The sequence below is a fragment of the Electrophorus electricus genome, chromosome 2 (assembly GCF_013358815.1).
Source record: "Electrophorus electricus isolate fEleEle1 chromosome 2, fEleEle1.pri, whole genome shotgun sequence".
Lineage (NCBI taxonomy): Eukaryota > Metazoa > Chordata > Actinopteri > Gymnotiformes > Gymnotidae > Electrophorus > Electrophorus electricus.
Genome location: NC_049536.1, coordinates 8,254,344 through 8,279,326, shown reverse-complemented (window position 1 = coordinate 8,279,326; position 24,983 = coordinate 8,254,344). Strand labels below are relative to the sequence as shown.

At 43.8% G+C, this 24,983-nt stretch overlaps 1 protein-coding gene across 4 annotated transcripts in view; it reads right to left on the bottom strand.

The window, feature by feature from the left end:
* Positions 1-9,366: 9,366 nt before the first annotated feature.
* The window catches only part of srpk2 (SRSF protein kinase 2), a 45,897-nt gene continuing 30,280 nt past the window's right edge, over positions 9,367-24,983 (bottom strand). For 2 of the 4 annotated variants that reach the window (XM_027000995.2, XM_035523710.1), the window contains exons 3-16: positions 21,059-21,207; positions 19,857-19,965; positions 18,802-18,889; positions 18,560-18,647; positions 18,375-18,481; positions 17,921-18,086; positions 16,901-16,926; positions 16,519-16,786; positions 14,902-15,726; positions 14,597-14,697; positions 14,093-14,200; positions 12,456-12,525; positions 11,476-11,568; positions 9,367-9,607 (exon numbers count right to left, since the gene is read on the bottom strand). In XM_027000995.2, coding sequence (XP_026856796.2) covers positions 9,423-9,607; positions 11,476-11,568; positions 12,456-12,525; positions 14,093-14,200; positions 14,597-14,697; positions 14,902-15,726; positions 16,519-16,786; positions 16,901-16,926; positions 17,921-18,086; positions 18,375-18,481; positions 18,560-18,647; positions 18,802-18,889; positions 19,857-19,965; positions 21,059-21,207 — 2,383 coding nt within the window. In that variant the 3' untranslated portion in view covers positions 9,367-9,422. Of the gene's footprint in view, positions 9,608-10,927; positions 11,021-11,475; positions 11,569-12,455; positions 12,526-14,092; positions 14,201-14,596; positions 14,698-14,901; positions 15,727-16,518; positions 16,787-16,900; positions 16,927-17,920; positions 18,087-18,374; positions 18,482-18,559; positions 18,648-18,801; positions 18,890-19,856; positions 19,966-21,058; positions 21,208-24,983 lie in introns of all 4 variants that reach the window. The other 2 variants (XM_035523708.1, XM_035523709.1) reach the window with 2 other exon arrangements.

The following is a 24,983-nucleotide window of genomic DNA, read 5'->3' as shown; positions in this document are numbered from 1 at the left end:
ATTGGAGGTCTGTAGTGATTGCAGAAAGTTGGCATCCTCTGCGTACTATGTGCCTCAGTATCCACTGACCCTGCTCTGTCATTTTATGCAGCCTATCACTTTGTGGTGCTTTGCTGTTGTTCCCAATTTTTTCCGAATTGTTATAATACTGCTGACAGTTGACTGGAATATTTAGTAGCGAGGAAATTAAGACTGGGCTTTTTGCACAGGTGGCATCCCATCAGTGCCACGCTGGAATTCACTGAGCTCCTGAAAGCGACCCACTCTTTCACAAATGTTTGTAGAAGCAGTCTGCATGCCTAGGTGCTTGGTTGCTTGGTTTTATACACCTCTTGCCATGGAAGTGACTGGAACACCTGAATTGTATTTTTTGAATGGATGAGTGAATACTTTTTGCATTATAGTGTATGTAAGGCTTTCCTTGGTAGAACCATGATCGTGTGTTATGAGAAATAAACAATTCAAACAAGCTATGTAACACAGGCAAGACATCTTTTGGGTATACAATATCAGTATAGGAAGCATGGTTTTGTTATCTTAAAATATCTAGCTATTATGATTCACTTCGGAAACATTGTGATATTTATACAGTATCAACCAGGACTAAACTACAATGTACCATGGAACCCATCAAGTGCAACTAATGGATTTTCCTTTGAAAAGTGGAATAAATGGTAATGTTAAAGTTTTTCTGTAATTATTAAATGTGGACAAATGCTGGACCTTTAATGATATTCCACAATATGTAGGGTAACTCAATTTTTTCTTAAATCAGCATCTCCACATGTACAGCAGCCGTTCCATGCAAGTGTTTGTTGAAATACTTCACCGACACACCTCATTCTACTTAATGAGATGCTGGATAGGTGATCTTAACAAAACCCTATTCTAGTTCAAGTTCAAGAGGTTTTATTGTCATTTCAGCTATATACAAGTACACAACAAAAACGAGACAATGTTCCTCCAGGACCATGGTGCAACATAAAAACAACAGTGCAACAGACAACATGCTACAAGTGCAAACAGTCCAATATAGTGCAAAATGTCATTAAATAAACAATAATAAATACAGGGCAGGACAAATACAAAATGAGTAGACAGTGCAATTTAGTACAGTACACAATACTGGGCATATGTAAAGTGAGTTGTGAACAGCAATCAGTGACATGCTACCCTGAACATAGCAGTCACCGGTAGCAGCCAGAACAGTTCAGAGTACAGTGCTGGTTTAGTACAGTACTCTAGCAGCAAGTAGGAAGATGTGCAAGACTGCAACAGGAGTGCATATTTTTTGTGTGAGGTTTGACTTCAGTACTAGTCCGATGCAAAACAATATGTGAGTGTGTAATTATGTATGTATGTACTTACGTATGTGTGTGTGTGTGTGTGTGTGTGTGTGACTGTGTATAAGCATGTATACAAGTGCCCATTTTGGAATCTGAATTGGAATTGGAGTTAGCCAGAGTTCAGGAGTCTAATGGCTTCTGGGAAGAAGCTGTTGCACAGTCTGGAGGTGCGGGACTGGATGCTGCGGTACCTTCTTCCAGATGGCCAAAGGGTGAACAGTTCATGTGAGGGGTGTGTGGGGTCTTTCACGATGTTGGTGGCTTTCCGGATGCAGCGTGTTATGTAGCTGTTCGTGATGGAGGGAAGAGAGACCCCAATGGTCTTCTCAGCTCTTCTCACTATTCTTTGGAGGGTCTTGTGGTCAAAGGCGGTGCAGTTCCCAAACCAGGTAATGATGCAGCTGCTCAGGATGCTCTCTACAGTACCTCTGTAGAAGGTAGTGAGGATGGGTGATGGGAGATGGGCTTCCCTCAGCTTCTGAAGGAACTAAATACGTTGCTGGGCTCTCTTGGTGATGGAACTGGTGTTCAGGGTCCAGGTGAGGTTCTCCGCTATGTGAACACCAAGGAACTTGATGTTCTTGACGATCTCCACTGAGGAGCCGTTGATGGCAAGCGGGGAGTGCTCTCGCCTTGCTCTCCTCAAGTTAACAACCGTTTCTTTTTTCTTGTCAACATTCAGATACAGGTTGTTGACCTTGCACCTCCTCTCTGTATGCTGACTCGCTGTCTTTGTTGATGAGACCCACCACGGTCGTGTCATGAGCGAACTTGATGATGTGATTCGAACTGTGCATTGCTGCACAGTCATGAGTCAGCAGTGTGAACAGCAGAGGGCTGAGTATAGTGCCCGGGGGAGCACCAGTACTCAATGTGGTGGTGTTGGAAGTGCTGCTCCCTATCTGGACTGAGGTCTACCAATCAAGAAATCCAGCATCCAGTTGCAGATGGAGGTGTTCAAGCCCAGTAAGCTCAACTTTCCAATCAGATGCTGAGGAACAATGGTGTTGAATGCTGAAATGAAGTCTATGAACAGCATTCTTACATAGGTGCCCTTTTTTTCCAGATGTGTGAGTGCCAGATGAAGTGTGGTAGAGATGGCATCATCTGTAGAGTGGTTGGGGCGGTACGCGAACTGCAGAGGGTCCAGAGAAGGGGGAAGCTGGCTCTTGATGTGTCTCATGACGAGTCTCTCGAAGCACTTCATGATAATGGATGCGATTGCGATGGGACGGTAGTCGTTGAGACACGACACCGTGGGCTTCTTAGGCACGGGGACGATGGTGGTGGTCTTGAAGCATGTTGGGACCACGGTGCAGCTCAGAGAGATATTGAAGATGTCTGTCAGGACATCTACAAGCTGGTCAGCACATTCTCTGAGCACACGACCCGGGATGTTGTCTGGCCCAGCAGCTTTCTGTAGGTTAACTCCACGCAGAGTACACCTCACATCAGCCGCCGTGAGGCACAGCACTTGGTCATTTTGCGGAGGGATGGACTTTTCTGCTGCAACGTTGTTCTGCGCTTCAAACCGTGCATAGAAGTCATTCAGTGCATCTGGGAGGGTGGCATCACTGTCACAGGAAGGTGATGTTTTCCTGTAGTTAGTAATGGCCTGAATGCCCTCCCACATGCACCGTGTGTCACCAGTGTCTTTGAAGTGTCCATGGATCCTCTGTGCGTGTGCACGCTTTGCTTCCCTGATCGCACGTGACAGTTTGGCTCTTGTTTTCCTGAGAGCCTCTCCGTCACCTGTTCTGAAGGCTGTCACGGGTCCTCAGTAGCATGCGCACCTCAGCAGGCATCCATGGCTTCTGGTTGGGGCGTGTGGTGATGGTCTTGGAGACAGTAACATCATCAATGCACTTGCTGATGTAGCCAGTCACTGATGCTGTATACTCTTCCAGATTAACAGTGCCAGCATCAGTAGCAGCCTCCTTGAATGTGATCCAAGTCGTCTGCTCAAAACAGTCCTGAAGAGCAGAGATGGCTCCTGCTGGCCAAGTTCTCACCTGCTTCAGAAGCGGTTTCGAGCGTCTGACGATTGGTCTATATGCAGGAATCAACATTACAGACATGTGATCAGAGTATCTGAGGTGGGGGCGGGGCTCCGCCCAGTACGCACGGGAAATGTTTGTGTAAACGAGATCCAGCGCGTTCGCTCCTCTCGTTGCAAAGTTCACATGTTGATGGAATTTAGGCAGTACTGACTTGAGATTTGCGTGGTTGAAGTCTCCGGCGACAATAAACAGTCCGTCTGGATGAACGTTCTGCAGTTCACTAATCGCTCCATACAGCTCCTGGAGAGCCTCTCGTGTGTTTGCGCTGGGTGGAATGTACAGCGCGATTATAAACATGGAGGTGAATTCCTGTGGTAAATAAAAAGGTCTGCATCTGACAATAGCAAACTCCACCAGCGGTGAGCAGTACTTAAGGACAAGCACAGAGTTTTTACACCAGGACTCATTGATATAAATGCATACTTCTCCGCCACGTGTTTTGCCGGAGAGCGCATTGTCTCTATCGGCACGGATTGAGACTAATCCATCCAGATGAATGGCGGCGTCTGGAATACTAAAGAGCAACAGAAGAAAAAACACTGCTGCTGTCATCACTATTCTCTTGTTATAGAACCAGCTGGATGGGAAAAGCAGTGCTAGGACTACCCAAAAAGTAAGTGTACAGCTACAGACCATGCCAAAAGAGTTGAAAAGAAAGGTTCCTAATGAGGAAAAGAAGGGTTCAATTGTAGCTTTACTAGCAGAGGGATACAGTGAGCGTCAGGTTGCTTCCATCTTGAACATTTCAAAAACTGGTTCATAAGAACAAGGTCAAGCAGCAAACACATGGAACAACAGCAGCTACAGACTGGCAGAGGTCGAAAACGACTCTCTACGGACCGTGATGATCGCCACCTCAATCGAATGTCATTCAACAACCATAAGATGACATAAAGTGATCTACAAAAAAATGGCATGCAGCAGCTGGAGTGAAATGCACAGCGAGGACGGTTCGAAACAGGTTTCTGGAGGCAGGGCTGAAGTTGTGCAAAGCTAGAAAAAAGCCCTTCATCAATGAGAAGCAAAGAAGAACCAGACTGAAGTTTGCGAAAGAACATAAGGATTGGACCATAGAGGACTGGAGTAAGGTCATCTTCTCTGGTGAGTGCAATTTTCAGCTTTGTCCAACACCTGGTCATGTAATGGTTAGATGGAGACCTGGAGAGGCCTACAAGCCAGTGTCTTGCACCCACTGTGAAATTTGGTGCAGGATCGTTGATAATCTGGGGGTGTTTCAGCAAGGCTAAAATTGAGCAGATTTATCTTTGTGAAGAACACATGAATCAAGCCACTTACAAAACTGTGCTGGAAGAAAACTTGCTTCCTTCTGCTCTGACAATGCTCCCCAATTCTGATGATTGGTTTTTTCAACAGGACAATCAAAGTGTGGATGAGGGACCACCAGATCAAGACCCTATCATGGCCAGCCCAATCTCCAGACCTCAATCCCATTGAAAACCTCTGGAATGTGATCAAGAGGAAGGTGGATGGTCACAAGCCATCAAACAAAGCGGAAATCCTGGAATTTCTGTGCTAGGAGTGGTGAAAAGTTACCCAACAGCAATGTGAAAGACTGGTGGAAAGCATGACAAGACGCATAAAAATCAGGGTTATTCCACCAAATATTGATTTCTTGACTCGTCCCAAGTTGAAATATCAGCACTGTGTTGTTTATAAATGAAAATGAGCTTATTTTCTTTGCATTATTTGTGGTCTGAGATTTCTGTAACTGTTGTTATTTTGACCATTAGTCATTTTCATTAAAAAACATGCTCTAAAATGCAATATTTTTATCTGAAATTTGGAAGAAATGTTGCCAGTAGTTTATAGAATGAAACAAAACTGCTCAGCCTTGTCAAACACATACCCATCAATTGTAAAAGTACAGAAACCGATCATTTTGTAGTGGTATCTCATTTTTTTCAGAACTGTATATATAAATTAATAAATCTAGAATGCCTCTTGTTTGACAGTGGTTATCCATCCAAGTAGTTAAGTTTTATTGGCCCTGATTTCTAGTCTATTGGAAGCAGGAATTAAAATAAACCTACTTTTGAGTTAGATGCTCCAAGGACTGAAATGAGCACATCGATTTCTTCCTTACCACTAGTAATAGTGCCTCTTAAGACAAAAATCCCTGTTGGGCAAAAAGCCTAAGCCATGTTATGATGTTTTAGTGCAGAACAGTGAATTGGGAGATGATTTCCATTAAGTGTTTAATTTTAAGTTTATTTTCGCCTTGATAGGTCCAGGGTTATGATCCTGATCACAACTGTGCTACATAGTGGTGAAAGGGAAAGTGTGTGTGTGTGTGTGTGCAATTAAACTAGCACTCTTGGAAGCACTGGTTTACTTTTTTTCCCTCCATCTGCTAAAATACATTTTCAGAAATTATATCCCATTTTTCCCCAAATCCTTAAACACAGACACACAAATAAATAAAATAAAAAAATTAAAATAACTAAATGAGATCAACAAAATGCATTCCTCGCTGTCTGGCAAAAGCAAAACTCCTGATTCAAACATGTTACTTTTGCTTACTTTCCCTTCAAAAACAAATAAATACATAAATATCTACTGACCATCTAGAAACTAGAACCTGGTACAATCTATTGAAAACACTGTTGTCAAAGATGCTTATGAATTAGTAACAACTATGCAATGGAAAAAATATAAACATGAAATTCTTATAATGAGAGTACAAGAGGATCAACACTGTACAAAAACTATATCCAGATTGCAAACTCATTTACTGAGAACAAAATCCTCGTCATCTTGCCATCTCCAAAACTGAGGTCAACTTGGTTTGCTTAACTACGCCTGCTTCTATACATGCCACACATCTGTCTAGAAACCTCTGTACTTATTATCCCTTGCCTCTCATGCGTTCAGGTTTTTCCCTTCAAATTTTCACTTGCTTGTATGGATTGAAACCACATTAGTTTTCTCATTGTTTGATTACACCTTAACAGTGTTACCAACTACGCTTGTTTCTGTTCACACAATATCTTGGGTTTGTTTTTTGTTTCACCATACTGACTGGAGTTTTGTGTTTTAAATTGCAGTTATATTTGCATAAGTTTAATTGAGCTTTGTAATAAAGGTGCCTATGGGTATGTGAAAAGAGTTGAGATTTGCAACTTGCATGTGTCAATTGAATCTTCTCAGGCCTTGAGCAAAGACTTATTTTTGGTAACTCAAGAAAATGGTTGTTGAATCATGTTTTGAATTCAAGGTATCAGAATTCTGAGTGTAGCACTGCTGCTCAGCAAGGCCTACAGCCATGATTAGAGTCCTCAGGTGGAACGAATGGTCATGAGGCGGAGCACGTTCAATAGCAGGACTCCCTCCTCAGATTATGGGTAGTATATTTGTAGGTCTATATGATGGAAGAAACAAACTACAACAATCTACAACTACAGAGGAAAATGTAGGTGGTCCAAATGGATATGCCAAACTGCTGCTTAACTGAATATATTTCCACAGGTGGTGCATTCGGAGAACCACACAAAGAAAAGTCAAATTACTGTCATTACTACCCAAATGCAAATAACATACCACAAAAACTACAATTGTGCCAAACAGGAGTTGGGCGATGACAGTTGTTTTTATATGTTGATGTTTTGAGGTGGGGTCCAGTCAGATTCTATTCCAATTTATGTACTACCGAACATGTAATCGTATTCCTGATATGGAAGTGTCAGGGTATGACTGAATAATTCATTAAAACTGAGACTAGAATGACCATGTTTTTCACGGCATGAAAGGAAAGGGGTCCGTTAATTTATAATTTTATTAAATCTGTCAATGAAAAACACAGACAAGAAGAGATGTTATTCTGTCAATGTTGGGAAGAACAGTCAGCATGGCTGAGAGAGATCAGGAGCTTTTGGTGCAAAAATTCATCACTATTATTGCAAAAATGTTTGATAAATTTCATCACCGTCACACTAGTCCAGACAGAGCAGCACTGTTCAATGTAATGATGATGGGAAGAAACGACAACTAAATAAAAAATAACTAATGGCAATAATAGTAATTATAATTATATAATAATTACAAAAGAAATAAAGACATCTCTAAACAGACAAAACACAATCACTTCAATAATAAGACGAAATTCGGTCACTGTCACAACATCAGAATTTCTTCATTTTTTTCTTTTAAATGAATTAAATATTGTTTTTAAAAATATTTCACCATCTACTTATACTCATTTTTATTGCGAAAATAGGCAACTTGACTAACTGTGATGAGTGACTGAGCTGGAACGTGGAAGAGTGATGTTGGCACTGAAAGAGAGCTGCAGTGTGTGCAGAGTGCAGTACCCTCTTCAGCCACCGGGGGCGTCTCACATTCCAACAGCCTCCAGCAGCAACAGTTGTCACGGTAACCACGGCTCCATGGCAACAAGGCTCCTACCTTAACTAAGCTGCTGTGGAGCAGATCTCAGTTTGTAGACCGATTGGTGGACATTGGTAATTATCCCTGAACAAAACATACAAACATAAGTGCAACCTCAATTTATACATCCTCAATTTGAGACGTTCAGGAATGAAAGCAGTTCGGACAGAGCAAAACAGGTTTGGGGATGTCCTGCCAAAAATATGAAGGTGCTGCTGGAAAAATCAAAATCATCTGTTTTTGTGTGACAACAGTAGGAAGCATACATGTGGAAGCAAGGTCAGGAATGTTTTGAATGTCAACAACACAAAGAGGTTCCAGCAAGAGCCCTCACCATCAAGGCCTCTGGCTCAACCTGCTTCTAAAAAAATAGCTAAATGAGAGAAGAATTAAGTACAAGAATCAACAGACGAGTGAAATGCACACTGTTATACCTTTTTCGCCTTCAGTCTCCATTCTTTCACTAGCTTGCCACAGAGAAATTTTAAAGAATAAGCAGTCTGTAGAAAGTCTCTTGTATTTTTTTTTTTTGTTCATTTTACACCCTCTTCCATTGTGGCTTATTTTCTAATCCAGAGGCAGCAAGGGTGGCTCGCCCTGCTGCTTGGGAGTCTCCTTTGTGTCTGCTAGGGCCTGGAGATAGCCATGCAGCTCTTGGTGAGTGTAAGCTGTGAGATTCTTTTTTTTTGTGGGGGGGGCAAGGGTTTGTAAACAGTTCTGTGGCAGAATCCCGGCTCAGACGCTCTGTCTCGGTGCTAGGGACCGAGAGAGAGACGAGGGGTGGAGCAGAGAGAGACTCAGGTGGGGCCCAAGAGAGGAACCAACCAGGGTGGAGCAGAGAGAGGCGGGGCCAAGAGAAAGACAAGGGGTGGAGCAGAGAGAGACTCAGGTGGGCTACCTGCCACTGTTCTGTGAACAACAGAAATAGCAGTAACACTGACACGCAAACACACAGTAAGGATTTCAAAACACAGAATATACTCTGATCCAGCTCACAGTACACACTGTCAATAGAAGGCGGTGATGTCAATACTTGAGATATACTTTAACTATTCAGCAACATTCAAGAAAGCTTTGCACAAGGCATGAGTACATGCCTTTTTAGCAGATTCCCATGAATACGCCACAAATGGATGAAAATTATTCTAATTTTATCTTAAGGATTAAGACAAATATAGGGTTGAAGCATGTAAGCTTCTTCAGGTGTTTAGTCTGATGGTGAATCGTTGAACTTGGATTGGCATAAACCTGATGGGTTTTCCTCGTGATCTGTCTGTAATCCCTCTGTTGTGAAATAAAGCATCACCCTGTTACTGATGGGAATATGGATGAGAGGAAAGAACGATTTCCCAGGTTCAGCACCAACTAAGCTTGTGAATACTGAAAGCATATTTCAGCCTGTAGGAAAAGAGTATAGTGAAGATTTCAACCTGTAGAAACTAAACATCAACATGCGTTCTCTTCAGTCTTACATTAGCCCACAGACATCCATCCTTTATGCTTTCCTTCCCTTTCTCTCTCTTTTTCACCCCCCCCCCACCCCCCACCCCCCGGGACTGAGAACAGGGTGCAGTCCTGGAGGCTGCCACTAGGTGGAAATAAACATCTGGTGCTACGAGTTGAGCCAGGGATGGTTGAGGCAGTCCCGTGCAGAGGCGCGTTTTTCTGGAACCATCTCCAGCATGGGCAGCAAGAAGTGTGTGAAGTGGCCGGCGTCTTCAGCCGACCAGCCGTATTTCTCCAACAGCACGTCAAACAGAGACCAGGGTTTTAGTTTAGTGATGTGTCGCAACTCACCTACAAGGGCCAGCAGAGAGAAAACTGGAATTAGAGCTGGATGAATGCTGAATAAAAACAATGTAAACAAAATCTCTAAAGGATGCGAAACAAGATTTACATTAGTAGCTACAGAATCAGCTAAGCACTACTCATCATAAAGTTTAACATCATTGTGAGTTTTTGTGAAGATTGCTTATGCTACAGTTGATCCCTAGAGCAGAACCCCAGTCAATAATCAGCACTTATTACATTAGCAATACATTAGAAATTTATGGCACTATATCTCATACGCTAGGATTTTTTATTATGTAACACTATTGTTTGAGATGCACATATTGCCAACTAAAGTGCTTAACTGGCATAAGTATTAAAGGTATAACATTTTAGCTTGTCAGAAAAATGGTGTCAACAGACAATAGTCTTTAGCACATTTTAAATCATTTTATAGACAAGAATGATACAAAGTGTCACATGTCCATAATCAGTAGACACTGAGCAAAACAGAACCTTTGGGGCAGGGGATAGAAGCTGAGGTGCAGTGATCAGAACTGTTCAGAATAAATGGTTTGCTCATCCCGTTTAGCTAGCTCACAGAGCTGTTCTTCCTCTTTGACACAGTACTGTGTGTAAAGGATGCACGAGATATTCTGGATTAATCATTATGGAAGTGCTGACAGCTGCCCTACTAATATCACAGAAGGAGTGTACAGAGGAGTCTACTAACAAAACACAATCCTTCACTGTGACTTTTGCGCATCTCATATTCCCGATGAGTGTTTTCACAGAATTCACATGATCCAACAAACACTTTCAGTCACAATAGTGCGAGCCGATCTTTAACAAAGGGACATCAAGCATTCGCCTGTGTGTTTAACAGAGACCTCAAGGATTCAGCCTTGGATTCACCCAAGGATTCAGCCTTGTGCTTTAATGTACTGCATGTCATATTGTAACAACAGCATGTAGTAATGTAACTGCAGTACAGTAGTTTTCTATATTGTGGGCCTTCTTGTGTGATGATGTAATCTGATGAAACTCATATGAACAAACCCTCTCTTTTTTTTTCATGTTTATGAAGTTCTTATGTGACACAGCGGTGCAGAAGTGCCTGGCTCTTTTTTTTAGTGCTCTCTTGTACTGACATTTGCCTCCTTGCCTGCTAGTTCAGCAACTTTTTTGTTCCGTGCTGTGCCTTAGATATAGACTAAAGGGCCCTGTGCACAGGTCTGGCCCACTGAGATTGCCATCACCCCAGCTGCTCTTTGTTCGGGTTGGCCCTGATGGAGAAGACCACAGGAGTCTGGCTGCTGTGGGCCTGAGCACGGGGAGCACCATTACCTTTCTTTGAGAAGAACTCACGGCTGTATTTTCCTGCAGCGATGACTTTGCGTGGGACTTTCCCCAGCAACTCCATAATCAGTGCGATGTGGTCTGACCACCGTGCGTGCGCGCGCGCACACACACACACACACACACACACACACACACACACACACACGCACACGCGCGCACGCACGCACACATGCACACGGGGACAACAACAGAACACGCACACAGACGTCAGTGGAACATGCCCATTCGCTCATGCAGGAGGACGAGCAGATGCAGGCAGCCTCACTCATGCACAGACAGACTTGACACATGAGAAGTCTGCAAGGAATGTGGAGAGCTCTTAAAACCTGCCTCCGAGCAAAAAAATGAGTCTGACCGTCTAGTGAATCATTGCATTCTGCCCACCAGCTTGGGCAGGCCTGGGCAGTGCTTTAACAACCCTTCTGACAAATCATGGTTCAAATTCAATTTTAGGATTTTAAGACGCGTTTCTGTCTGTCTGCATCGAGCAGGATTGTGCATGTGTTCGTCCTCCACAGGCGCTCTACAGCTACCTCTCCGGTTGAAGAACTCCCGTGAATATTTTCCAGAGAGAGCAAAGTGTCGTGGAATGCAGCCCAAGAGCTCTATGATGTGGGCTATGTGATCTACAGAGCAGAGAGAGAAAAGGAGCAAAGGAGGCAGAGTGAGGCAGAGTGAGGCACAGGGAAGAGTGCAGGAAGGCGGGAGGGAATGAGGGTCCGAGGTTGGGAGGGCACAAGGAAAGGGATTAAGAAGAAGACAGAGAGAACAAAGAGAGAAAATCTAGTATTAATGGTACTCTCCATGTTCCAGTAGAGTGTCAGATGTTGATCAGATATGGTCTCAGATAGAAAAGTTCTGTGTTCCTTGCTATGCTGAATTTAAACGTCACTGGTTCCTTTATTGTTTCTTAGTCATTTGTGGAGTCATGTCTTGCAATGTCAAACTGTTATTAGATCTTTGGGGCCTGAAAAGATGGTGACAGCCAGGAAATGGAGAGATACAATGGGTAAGCAGAGTGGGCCTGCTATTAGATGAGTATATGAGTATAGGGGTATATGAGTGGAAGGGCATTAATAATATGATTTCAATTTCATTTTGAAAACCTTAAGATTCAAGCATTTCCGTTTGGTGTTATTTGGGGTCAGAGAAGGGTTTGAGGAAAGATGATGTCCTGCATGGCTATAGAGGAACTGAGAGGAACACTACAGGGAGAGTGTCAGCAGAACAGGCTGAATAGGCAGGTTAAAGAGAGCTTAGGAACAAGAACAAAGCACTGTAGATGTAGCCCTAAAGATGCCCTACATACTCTACCATTTACCATACCACTAGCATACATACACTACCATATATACACAACCATTTCAGTGCAGTACAGCATCTTACTATCCTGCAAATACATTATATCTAATGACATATGTAATAGTAATCCATTTTCTAATTTGGCGCCTTTTTAAAAACAAAGATAAATGAAGTGCTTTCCACTCGGCTGTGAACCAAAGAAGACAGCTACCTTCATCACGTGAGTAGTCCTCTCCTGAGTGGGGCTCAAACAAATAGTCTCCTGTCGCTAGCTCGAACGCCTGAGAAGGAGGGAGAAAGGAGCAGTGAACAGCATGTATCTGCACAGCATTAATGGCTGGAAAGTGAGCTAGTTCATCTGCTGGATACTGTTTGGTGCTTTTAAGCCCTTTTTCACAGCACTGCAAAATGGAAGAAGAACACAATATGGACAAAGGCATGTGGACACCTGACCATCACATTTATGTCAGACTGTTGGATCTCCCAAACCATGGACTTTAATAATGGAGTTGCCTGCCCCTCCACATTTCTGTGGACGTAATAACAGTTTCCACTCTTTTGTGAAGGCTTTCTGCAAGATTTGTGGAGTGTATCTGTACAGATTTGAGCCCATTCGGTCAACGTTCCAGTTCATCCCAAATGTGTTCAGGGGGTTGAGGACAGGGCTCTGTTTAGGCCAGTGGAGTTCCACCACACCAAACCATGTCTGTCTGGAGCTCACTTTGTGTACAAGTGCAGTCACGCTGGAACAGGAAACTGGCCACGAAATTGGAAGCATATCATTTTCTAATGCTGCAGCATTAACAGCAACACTAAAACTAAAGGGTCCAAGCCAAACCCTGAAAAACAGCCCCGGTCTACTATCCCTCCGCAAATGTACTATTGGCACTACGCATTTCAGTAGATAAACATTCTTCTGACATCCGCCAAACCCAGATTCATCCTTCAGACTGCCAGACAGTGATGCGTTATTCATCACTCCACAAAACACATTTCCACTGCTCCAGAGTTCAGTGGCGGTGTGCTTACACAATCCAGTCTGGCAGTGTGCACAGTTATCCTAGGCCTGTGTGCAGCTGCTCGACCATGCAAACCCGTTACATGAAGTTCGGCGTCATTCTGAAGTGAGTGATGCAACAGAGGCAGGCAGTTTTTAGACACGCTACAGTACTCGCGGGGCCTGCTTGATGGAAATTTCACAAACTGATACATGGCATCCTATGACAGTGCCATGGTTAATGTCACTGAGCTCTACAATGCGACCCATTCTGATGCAAATGGATGCAGATTGCATGGCTTGAAGTTATATACCACTTGTTAACAATGGGTGTGACTGAAACACTGGAACTCAATAATAGGGACGGGTGTCCACATACTTTTTGCCATATATTTTGTCTTTAGTAACATTGTTATGTTACTAATAAGTTGCATATAGCTGGTTATTAGTAGCATACAATTTAAAGCTATGTTTGTATGATGAGGAGATCTCACTCAGTTGAGCTGTTACATCAGCACTAAGGTTACATTTTCGTGCCAGCTGGTAATTATGACTCTACAACACACTTGAATGTTTTTCCTGAGTTGGAAGCAGCATAATTATGGTAATTCTGGGATGACTTATCAGTAGCTTCGATAATTAGCATGTGCATAGACCCATTGAAAAACAGTATTGGAGATCATTCATTCATTGGACAGTTCCAGACTGATGCAGAATATCTGAGGGCAGCTGTGTCTGATCAGCGAAGACTCGTTCTTTGTTTCCCTGTGCAAATGCCTGACACAAGTATGGTCCAGGGGTAGAGATGTACACAGGAAGACGCGAGCAGAAAAGGCATGTCAAGTGCTTACCATACAGGCAGTGCTCCAGATGTCTGCGGGAGTGCTGTAACCTGCACCAATCAGAACCTCGATGGAGCGGTACTGCCGGGTCTGAATGTCCTCTGTGAAGTGTTTGTGCTAAAACGGAAGGAAGATCTGTGATGCAAACTACAAACAAATATGCCTGAAGAATTCACGTCCACTTTCACTGTTTGAAGCAAAGAATCACTGCTTATGTAATGGGGCTAAATAGGTTTAACACAATTCTGTCAGGACCAAGCTGTATAGCAAGTGTTTAATTTAATGGGTTAAGGTTTAATGTCTTAGCTTGCAGAGCTATAAAACAGAGAAGGTGGAAGAATACAGGAGTGCAGGGGAGTGATGACATATACACTGGGGACTGCTGGCAGCTGAAGAGGGGATCTGCGCCTCATCTACATTCCACATCCCACACTAATTCTGGAAGCTCAATTAACTACAGATCTGCAAGACAATTGCAGAGTGCCTGTTCTCTTCTGTGTGAGCTTCTCCTACCACCCAGCAGGCGTTGCCCAAGTCTGCGATTTTCACCCGGAGTGTGTCAGCGTTGCGGGGGTCCAGGGGATTCACCAGCAGATCCGCTGCTCGTGCCTTAGCTGAGTGAACAAGCACACAGCTGTTAGGCTAGCACCAGAGCACTGTGTTACAATCCAGGCATTTAAGGAATAAAACTGCCTCCACCATTGCTGTCTGACAACACTTACACTTCAAATATGTGGTAGGACACAGTGATATGTAACAATGTGAATCACATTTCATGGTACTGCAGTGTCTCCGAGTCAGCGGTGAATCTGTCCCACCTTTAGGTGTGTCCCCAGTGCTGGACGAGGAGACTGTTCGGCTGCGGTCGGCGTTGGGGCTGAGGGGTGCCTCTCCTTCGTGTGGTGCACACTCGTCCGGTTCAGTGTCCAGAGGCAGGTCTGGGAAGCGTGGTACAGTTCCCCGGTGCCGGGCCCCATTAGTGAGCCCCACCGTCTCCCCATTAAACAGCTCGTAAGAAGGGTCCGAGACATCTCCGTCAGTGGTGCTCATCTCCGACTCTGCCAGGGGGCAGAGTAGAGGTGTGGGCAATTGCCCCAGGGGCAGAGCTGGAGACAGGTGCTTGAGGCCTTTTGCGTCCATCGTCACATGGCCGTTGGTTTTTGGGCCATCGTTGTGGCTCTCTGCGGAGTTCCTCACTTCTTGGCCTTCATCCTCAGCCTCGTCATCTTCATCATCGTCCTCGTCGTCGTCGTCATCATCTTCCTCATCCTCATCACCTTCTTCGTCTTCTCCTTTTCTTCCTTCTTCCTCTTGTGCCAGCTCAGGTTGCTCCTCCTTGGTGCATTCATCTGTCTTTGGCTCCACCGTCTCCTCCGCCTTGGCCTCAGGCCCATCCACTGCTCCCGTCTCCTCTTTTGGACCTGCGGCCTCCTGTTCCTCCACCACGTTCCCCTCCTCTTCTTCCTCTTCCTCCGTTTCCTCCGGCTGCTCTTCCTCGTTGGCGGGCTCACTGCCCTGCTCGCGGAGTGGTGTGATGGTCTCCCTTTCGGCTGGGGGATCTTCCTCTGTGGGAATACCTGCGCCAGGAGCCACCTCACAGTCCTCCTCTTCCTCTTGCTGATGGTGCTCTGGAGGAGCTGCACCTGAGAGAGAAACGAGGCTCTGTACAAAAATGAATGGACCATAGCCCTGCGTGTGCGTGCATATGTGCTTGTGTGTGAGAGAGATTGCACTGGGCTGGAGAGATGGTTGGAGGCTTTCTTGTCTCTGCACTAACACTCCTTAGTCCCTCTTCATTACTTTACAATCCAATATTAGAACATCTGAACAGGGAGCTATCTACTATTAGGAACAGAAATAGAAATAACATCAAACAGAACAGACCAGATCTGACATTAATAATCTTCCAGAACAAAGGGTCTCAATCCAGTCCTCAGATTCCACGAGTCAGTTCACCATTTTGTTCTGTTCCTGTTGCTGACAAATTTGCAGCCCTGACATTCTGCAGCTGATTACCCAGCTCAGCTGTCTTTGGAGATGGAGCACAATAAAAATGTAGACTGGTCGGGGCTCCCTGAGGACTGGATGAAGAACCTCTTTTCTAGAATCCTCTGAGCTATGCTCAGCCGGCAGCTGCTGACCCACTTGTGCGGAAATCACTCTGTGCCATAGGAGGGAGAGCTGCCATGTGGTAATGGTGATAATGGTGATAATGGCGATAATGTTGATAATGGTGATGCAGACATAGAAATGGAAAATGAAGGGGACATACTGATCACCACTGTTTATGACAGATAGATGTTACATTACAAATGCACCTAATATTAAGGTAGCTTCAACCTGATATTCAGTCAATACCTCAGCCTTTTCAAGACAAGCAGCAATGTCTAAAAAAGCCAGTACATGCTCTGGATAAACCCAGAGGTTCCGCTCACATGTGTGGTTGGTTAGTCTGATGGGTCGCTCCCTCTCTCCTTCTCCCTCCTCCTCTTCCTCCACCTCTTCATCCTCCTCATCCTCATCGTCGCTGTCCCCGAGGGCTAGCATGGGCCCTGGCGGTGGGTTTAACCCTTCTTTGGCCTTCTGCCTCTCAGCCTCCCTCTCCAGCGCCTCGATCTCCAGCATGCGTCTCTCCAGCAGTTCCGCCTGTCGCCTCTGCTTTTTCTTTAGCTTCTTCTTCTTGTTCTTGGAGATCTTGCCCACCTGCAGAGGGCACCACACGCACGTGCTCACACACCGAGCTCGGCGCCGCTCCCGCCCAAGTGGAATACAGACCCTAACGAGAAGGACTCGGGGTTGGTGGCGCTGCTTACTCACCTGCTTGAGCTGTGGAGCTGTGCTGACTGGATAGGGGAGCAAGAAAACAAACAAACAAATTAACAGTAACAGCAACAGCTCACTCGGTACAAAATGAACAAGCTCTTCATACCTGAAACAAATGAGCACTCTCACGGCCACAGATTATGCAAGGCATCTTAGACTGGACTCCCACTGTACACTGTAAGATATATGAGCCTTTAAAGGATTCCACGAGACTCTCTTTCTGAGACTAAGTTGAGGCAGGATTTAAAGGGACTAGAGAAAGTCTGTCCTTCCTCACTGTCCCAGTTCCATATTAATGCTCTTTGCTATTTCTGACACCAGGCTCTCGTCATCTCTGCACAGTCATGTAGTGAGGCCTACCTGAGGCCCCACAGGTAGCATGGCAGTCATCAGCCTGCCTTACAATGGCATTAAACGAGATTAATCTCAGTCCCAGCAGTGAGGAGCTCTACAAAGGTCAGGTGGTCTCAACTGTCAGAGTTCTGTAAAGGCATGTTTCTACAAAGCTTCTCCAATCAGTGTGGAGTGTGACCTGGTGGAAGAGGAGCATGAGGAAGCAGCAGCTGTCATCCACACTTGGATCATGTCTGCGGTCAACTTGTCTACCAGGGTTGAGAGTTTTGCAAGCATTTCAGTGAACCTGGAAAAGTGCTGTGTCTGCCATTGCTCTACTAGACCAAAAAAGATTATCACAGTACGACAAAGATGAGGCAGGAATTACAAAATATGCAAGTATGTACGTACGTATGTCGGAACGTATGTATGTATGTACGTAGATATGTATGTATCTATCTATCTGCTGCTAAGACTGGTTTGCTTCCTCTGTGAATGGATTTCAGGTAGTTCAAATGAGGCCAGTGACAGGAGCAGAGATTAAATGTGAGCATGACATGACGCTTGTCACTCCTGATCTCTCATGCTGTGCCCACAGAAGAGAGAATAGGGACAGAGAAGGAGGGGGGTAGAAGGAAACCGAAGGGGAGGTGAATGTGAGCAGGATGAAGACAGGAATACCTGCGGATCCGGACGGAGGAGGCGCTCCTGCTTTCTGCCACTCTGTGGCCTCCACAGCCATGCGCCTGATGAAAGCATCATCCACACACATCAGGATGTTCTCCGGCTTGATGTCTGTGTGGATGATCTTGCACTTAGTGTGGAGGTAATCCAGACCCTGCAAGACCTGCCAGACAAATACACCTTAAATCCTTAACCACATTCCAGTATGAACAGTTACACTTTTCCATCGTCAGGACGTCAGACGGGATTCATGTGAAAAGGGAAGGCAGCAGCTCTGCTGGACTAGACTGCATGCCAGTTAGATGTTTGGCTTAATCATGTTAGATTGCTTAAACAGGGTAGATATTTGGGATTTGGTAGATTTTACAGTTCATGTATACAAGCGTATACATGTGTGAATATCGCATGCATATGCGTGTGTTCGTGTATGAGTGAGTGAGAGAGAGATTACCTGTCTAATGATACTCTTCACACATGGCAAAGGCAAGCCCTGGTAGTTGGACTTGATGATCCACTTCAACAGATGGTGGCCGAGGACCTCGAACACCATACACACATCTGAGGAGGTGAGTTACAGAGAACAACGGAACTGTGTGCATACAAGAGCCAGGGCCAGCTGCATACTGCGAAGGATACGGATTCCGTTGATCCCAGAGATCTTGAAGTCATCGATGAGCTGAACCACCATGTCTTTATTGGGATCAATGGGATCACTCTCTCGAACCTGAGAGGCAGACAGATGGGTAGAGGGGTGGACGGTTAGCGCATGCTCTCTCTACTGAGCTCTCCGCATCAAAACCCCTTTGGAAAGCTTAGGGAGACGTCAGTGCGCCGTGTGGAACGGCTGGGGCTTCTGTCCTGCCAGCTCCTTCACTCACACATCGCAGCAGTTTGATCTCATCCAGCGCTGTCTCTGTGTAGTGCTGGGCACTCTTCACCACCTTCATCGCCACAAAACGCTTTCCTCTGGGGACACAGACAGACAGATGCACACACGCAGGTGTAAACTTCATCACAATCACGGTATGACACATACCTTCTCACACATGCACATGTATGCACGCCACAACCAAGACGGAACTGCTGGTGAAATGTGGCTGGTGGCCTGAGTGTATGTGTGTGTGTGTGTAATTGTGTGTGTGCATGAGTGTCTGTCCATATGGGCTTTTTGGCTTCAACCTGACCCACATGGCAAACAGAATAAAATAGCCTGTGGTTACAAGCATACAGCATACAGCAATATTCTCTCACTACTAGTACACTACTACTCTCCCACACAATATATCACTGTAACACTTCTAAATTGATGCTTATAGCACTGCTCTTCTGACACAAGATGTTTAATTCTAATGTGTATTTGTATTATAATGTAATGAGGAGTGCTGTATAATGTAGTATTCAAGTTGAACAAATCACAGCTGCAGCATAAGAGGAAATTTTAATGTAATCTGTGACGATGTGGTCATTTCATTTTTGCTGCTTAATCGCAGGAAGTAATAAATGCCATTCTAATTTGATTTGATATCTGTGGTTTAAAACGGTTAATTATCTCCTTGCCAGTAAATGGGTGAGCTACGCCTTCACGTTGCTGCGGAGCGTGTGGGCCACACCAGTGAAAGCAGAGCGACGCGACTGTAGGACACGTGGCTGTCCCAGGTGAGGTCCCTACCTGCAGCACTGTACCACTGTGCTGAGTATGAGTTTCCAGGCTGACATTTAAGCTATTAGCCTAATAGAGTGAAGCATTCTTCAAATAGGTATAGGAGCCGAAATGCAACACCAGGACACTGATACTATCATACATCAACCTGCAGGACATGTGTGGGTGTGGGTGTGTGTGTGTGTGTGTGTGTGTGTGTGTGTGCGCGCGCGTGTGTGCATGCATGTGTGTAACAAGGTGTCGTTTTTGTGTGTGGTTGCCATGGTGACTCACTGAATATCCCAACATAACCAGACGGTAGAGAAGTGGCCCCAGCCCAGCTTTCGGATTACATGGTATCTCCCATTAAACAGATCCCCTATCTTCACCGGATGGTACCCTCCTAGAAGAAGAAAGACAGACAGACAGACACAAAGAAACAATATATGACTGTTTAACAATAGAATATTGATTTGAGTATGCAGCATATCCATATGCAATACTCCACTGTAGCTCAGAAAGCCAAATGCTACAGTTACCAAAAGCTCATTGTGAGAAAAGAGACAGAGACCTAGAAATAAACAGGCAAAATAAATATATTTTGGGGAAAGGAAGCAAAATTGAAAAAAATAATAATGAGGCCCAAGAGACTGAGAAGGTGTCTGAGATTACAAGGCGTATGACAATAACATTGATACCCACAGCAGTAAGGTTTGACGTATCTCTCTCCGTCATTCTCAGATTCTTCCTTTCTCCCCATGTTCCTCCTAATTCACTTTGTTAATAGTGTCGCAGTAGCAGACAGTTTTATAGGTTTGGCAAGAGGCCTCAAGGTTGTTCTCAAACAGAGCAAGACGCAAGGAGAGGAGGAGGTAAACGAAGACACCAGCCTCCTCCTCTCTTCTGAGCTTGGCTAAAATGAACGTAAGCCGCAAACCGCTCACGCAGCTGTACTCATGCAAAGAGAACCCAGTTATCACATTCTTATCTAAAATCTGCTAAAGCAACGCAAGTAAAACAACAATTACTCCATCTTATGAAAGGGAACAAGCCTTCATGTTTATGACATGTTATCTTAAATCATCTTAATATTTAATTGTCAACATTAGTTTAGCCAGTGTTGAGATAGATCAACATTAGTTTAGCCAGTGTTGAGATAGATCAACATTAGTTTAGCCAGTGTTGAGATAGAGCAACATTAGTTTAGCCAGTGTTGAGATAGATCAACATTAGTTTAGCCAGTGTTGAGATAGATCAACATTAGTTTAGCCAGTGTTGAGATAGATCAACATTAGTTTAGCCAGTGTTGAGATAGATCAACATTAGTTTAGCCAGTGGATGAGAATTTAACTGGTGAGAAAACAGAAGAGAAGTGAAAGCAAGAAATGCAGCACTAAGAGAGTTACCACACAAAGATGAAAGACAGAGAGAGCAAGACGCACCGGAAGAAAGACAGGAAGACAGAAGACATTCGGAGAGAGGTTGTGTGCTGGTACCTTTGCAGTAGTCAGCTGGGTCCTCCTGCTCCTCATCATCAGAGCCCAAAATCTCTTCCTCTGGCTCGGGTGGGGCGACTGGCTCGGGTGGGGGGGGTAAAGAGGGAGGAGGAGGGGGGGCGGATGGAGCTTTCTGCTGCGTCTCAGGCCTGCAAAAAGAGAGAAGGGGCAAGGGTGAGACCATGAGAGAAAGGAACAGACCATTCATCATTTAAACCTTCAACTGGTGCCATCGTGACTGCGTAAATATGCAGGGCTGTGAGGAAGCGTGGCTACAGCTGATGAGCTGCTTCATGCTGGGGCTTTAGTGGAGACACACATCATGTACTGAGCACCATGGCAAAAAACGAAGGCCAAGCGCACAAAAGATCTCAGTGCCGCAGAACTGGAAAACGAAAGGGTTATCTACAGTAATAAGGTTAAAGGACTGTAGGAAGAGAAGAGGAGTGTGTGTCTGTGTGTGAGAAAGACGAATAGATACTCTGTGTATCTGGCTTTGTCTTTAACGCACACAGAGACGGTAGCAGACAGACTACACAACTGCATAACTCCTCATGTATTTATGACTGAGAGGACACACTGCATACAAAGGAGGAACTGGAGCCCCATGAATATTCTAAAAACACCAGAGGAAGAATTTTATAATAACCACAAATTCAGAGTTCTGAATGCAACACAAGCAAGCAGAAAGTAACATGAAAGATTTTACTTTTATGTTTTGTTCAATTGGCTCTGAATGGGGTACAACAGTGCTCTGTAAATGAAGCCTCCAAATGGGACTGAGCCATCGTGGGTATGTTATTATAAACAAACAAGGCTTCCCAAGCCTTTTCCTTATTCCCACATCAGTACTTAATGCAGCACATAATCACAAACATCCCATCAAACTGATGGATGTTACAATACTGTGATACCTGCTGTAAGCTAAGAGGAACAGAATTATCACCATAGAACTATCACAACACAACACAAGGACAAACACACACAAACACCCTGGTAGGACAAACAACAAACATACACAGCCTGGTAGGACAAACACAAATATATACAGATTGGTAGGATAAACACATACATATACAGTCTGGTAGGAGAAACATATATATATATAACATATATATAACATATATATAACATATATATAACATATATATACATATATATACATACATATATATATATATATGTATATATATATATACATACATACATACACATACATACATATATATATATATATATATATATATACAGACTGGTAGGAAAATAAACAAACATATACAGCCTTGTAGGACAAACACACTTTTATACAGCCTGGTAGGACAATAAACAAACATACATATATAGCTTGTTAGGACAAACATGATTGGTGGGACATTTGCAGCAACAGTCAAACAGAATGAGAGAATGCCTTCCAGTGGGTTGCCATAGAAACTAGCAAGGAGAATCCGGTTGGCCTACAGTTCATTTTCCTAAGAACCAAACCTAAATAGCCAAATTAATTCCAAACACAGGAAACTGCCAATCCAGTCTTTCATTGCACACAAACACATAATATGCACACTTAAATGCACGTTTACCATAGCGGTACTGTTAGAGCGATTCCCTTGGTGTCTGTCTCTTTTGCATCCAATGTTACAGCAGGTCAAGAGAATCCATGCATCCAGCTACTCCAACCTAATAAGTGCTTGGCTTTCACAGAAAGACTCATCTATGCAACATATAGAACTGTATGTAGGATAGCTACATAAGCAACTGAAGATATATAAACCACACACACACACACACACACACACACACACACACACATACATACACACACACATACATACACACACACACACACACACACATACATACACACACACACACATACATACATACATACATACATACATACATACACACACACACACACACACACCAAGAAACTATTGTACTATATTATAGTACTGTATTCACCTTCCACATATGCTACCACTGTAACATTTGGATACACTCTTTGTTCATTTTTAATTTATAAATTTTGGAAAAACAGGGATGTTGTGTTAAATAAATATTGTTATATAACTAAATCACCAGTTCCTTTGATGATAGCTTTGCACACTTTCGTGTTCTTTTAACCAACTTCACGAGACCTTTTTTGCTCTTCCAACAGTCTTGGTGAAATTCCCACATATGCTGAGTAGGGTGAGAGACTAAAGTTGTGAATGAGGGGAAAACTATTTGCACCGCCCCACACTGCCATACACACACTTTTTCAAGTAAGTGGAGCCTCAACAAGGTAATCATTATAATTGTTTTATCATTCCTCACATTTCAAAATACCAAAAAAAGGCCAGTGAGCATTCCCACACACACTCACACACAATTGATATGCCCAATAAATACATGTGATTGATGTGCTGTGCATGTGCCCTAGATACTTGACTACGGTCTTTGAGAGGAAGACAAGTCAGTGCAATCACAATTGCCCAGTCAAACATCATGAGGAAACAGTGCTGAACAAGTAACAAGAAACAATATCATGTGCAAGATCCTCTGAGCTTGCCTCTGAATAATGTTAGTTTAAGCTGAAAATGAATGTTTCATCTCTTGCGTGTGTGTGTACGTTTGTGTGTGTCTATACATAGGCATGTCTGTGCAAAAAGAGAAACTAATTTTGCAGGGAACACGTCACATAGCACACACACACACACACACACACACACTCCATTCACACCCTTCCCAGACATTCAGAAATGCAACGACACATTCTAACAGCCCTTCCCTGCCTGGACAACCTGCATATACATACACTCCCTCACATACTGTGTTCAGTCCCTACATGCAAGGGCACCTGATGCCTGTGATTTGAATAACAATCATTACTGCTGTCATGGCATCACAAAGAGAGTTAGGGGGAGAGTAAGAGGTGGAGAGTGAGAAGGGATGAGAGAATAATGCAGAGGAGAGATAAAATAAACTGATAACTTGATACTCTGTGTTTATTCTAAGTTTTTGTTTATCAATGATAAGAGATTTGTTTTCCACCAGCATAAATGTGCATATTTCAGCATGAACAACAACCATGCTGCTTTGGGTCAAACGAGAGAGAGAGAGAGAGAGAGAGAGAGAGAGAGAGAGAGAGAGAGAGAGAGAGAGAGAGAGAGAGACAGAGAGAGACAGAGAGAGAGAGAGAGAGAGAGAGAGAGAGACAGAGAGACAGAGAGAGAGAGAGACAGAGAGACAGAGACAGAGAGAGAGACTTTTTAAAAATAGGAACAGCTCCAGAAAAGCAGAGGTTAGGTTCTAACGACAAACCAGGACATATACACAACATTCCTTTGCTAGGATAGTAATACCAGGAAGGTGATTAAAGTTTACTGAAAATCACATGAGCTTTAAAGTGCTGTTTTGTACCACATTAACCATGAATCCAATCAAAGAATAATAAGTCTGCTTTAAGTACTTCACCCTGCTGTGTAAATAACCACACAATGTACTGAGCATGGAGACGCTGCCACTCAAAGGTCTTTACAGACAAATTAACCCTAGATGCTTAGAAAACCATTGCTTGATAGTAATACGGCAATATTTTTAGATTTTTAATATTTTTAAGCCAACAGAAAGCTGAATGGGACACCAAACATTACCTAAAGAGGAAAGTGATTTGTGGTAGTAACATCTAACATTTGGCAGTATTTTTCTGTCAAACATGTTGTTATATTGCTTAACAGTAATGAGCATTTCTTTGAAAAATTGCATTGCATTAGTGCTGATTCTGAAGAGTATTTAAAGTAGTTACAGTGAAAGTACTGATGCATAATGAAGGCTGACCACAGGTCCACAGTAGCAATAGCCAAAAGGCAAACATTTTGCCTCCCTGAAAAGAAATGTCTACCTGTGACATGAATTTCTGTTTTTTCACATTGCTATCACTCCGGCT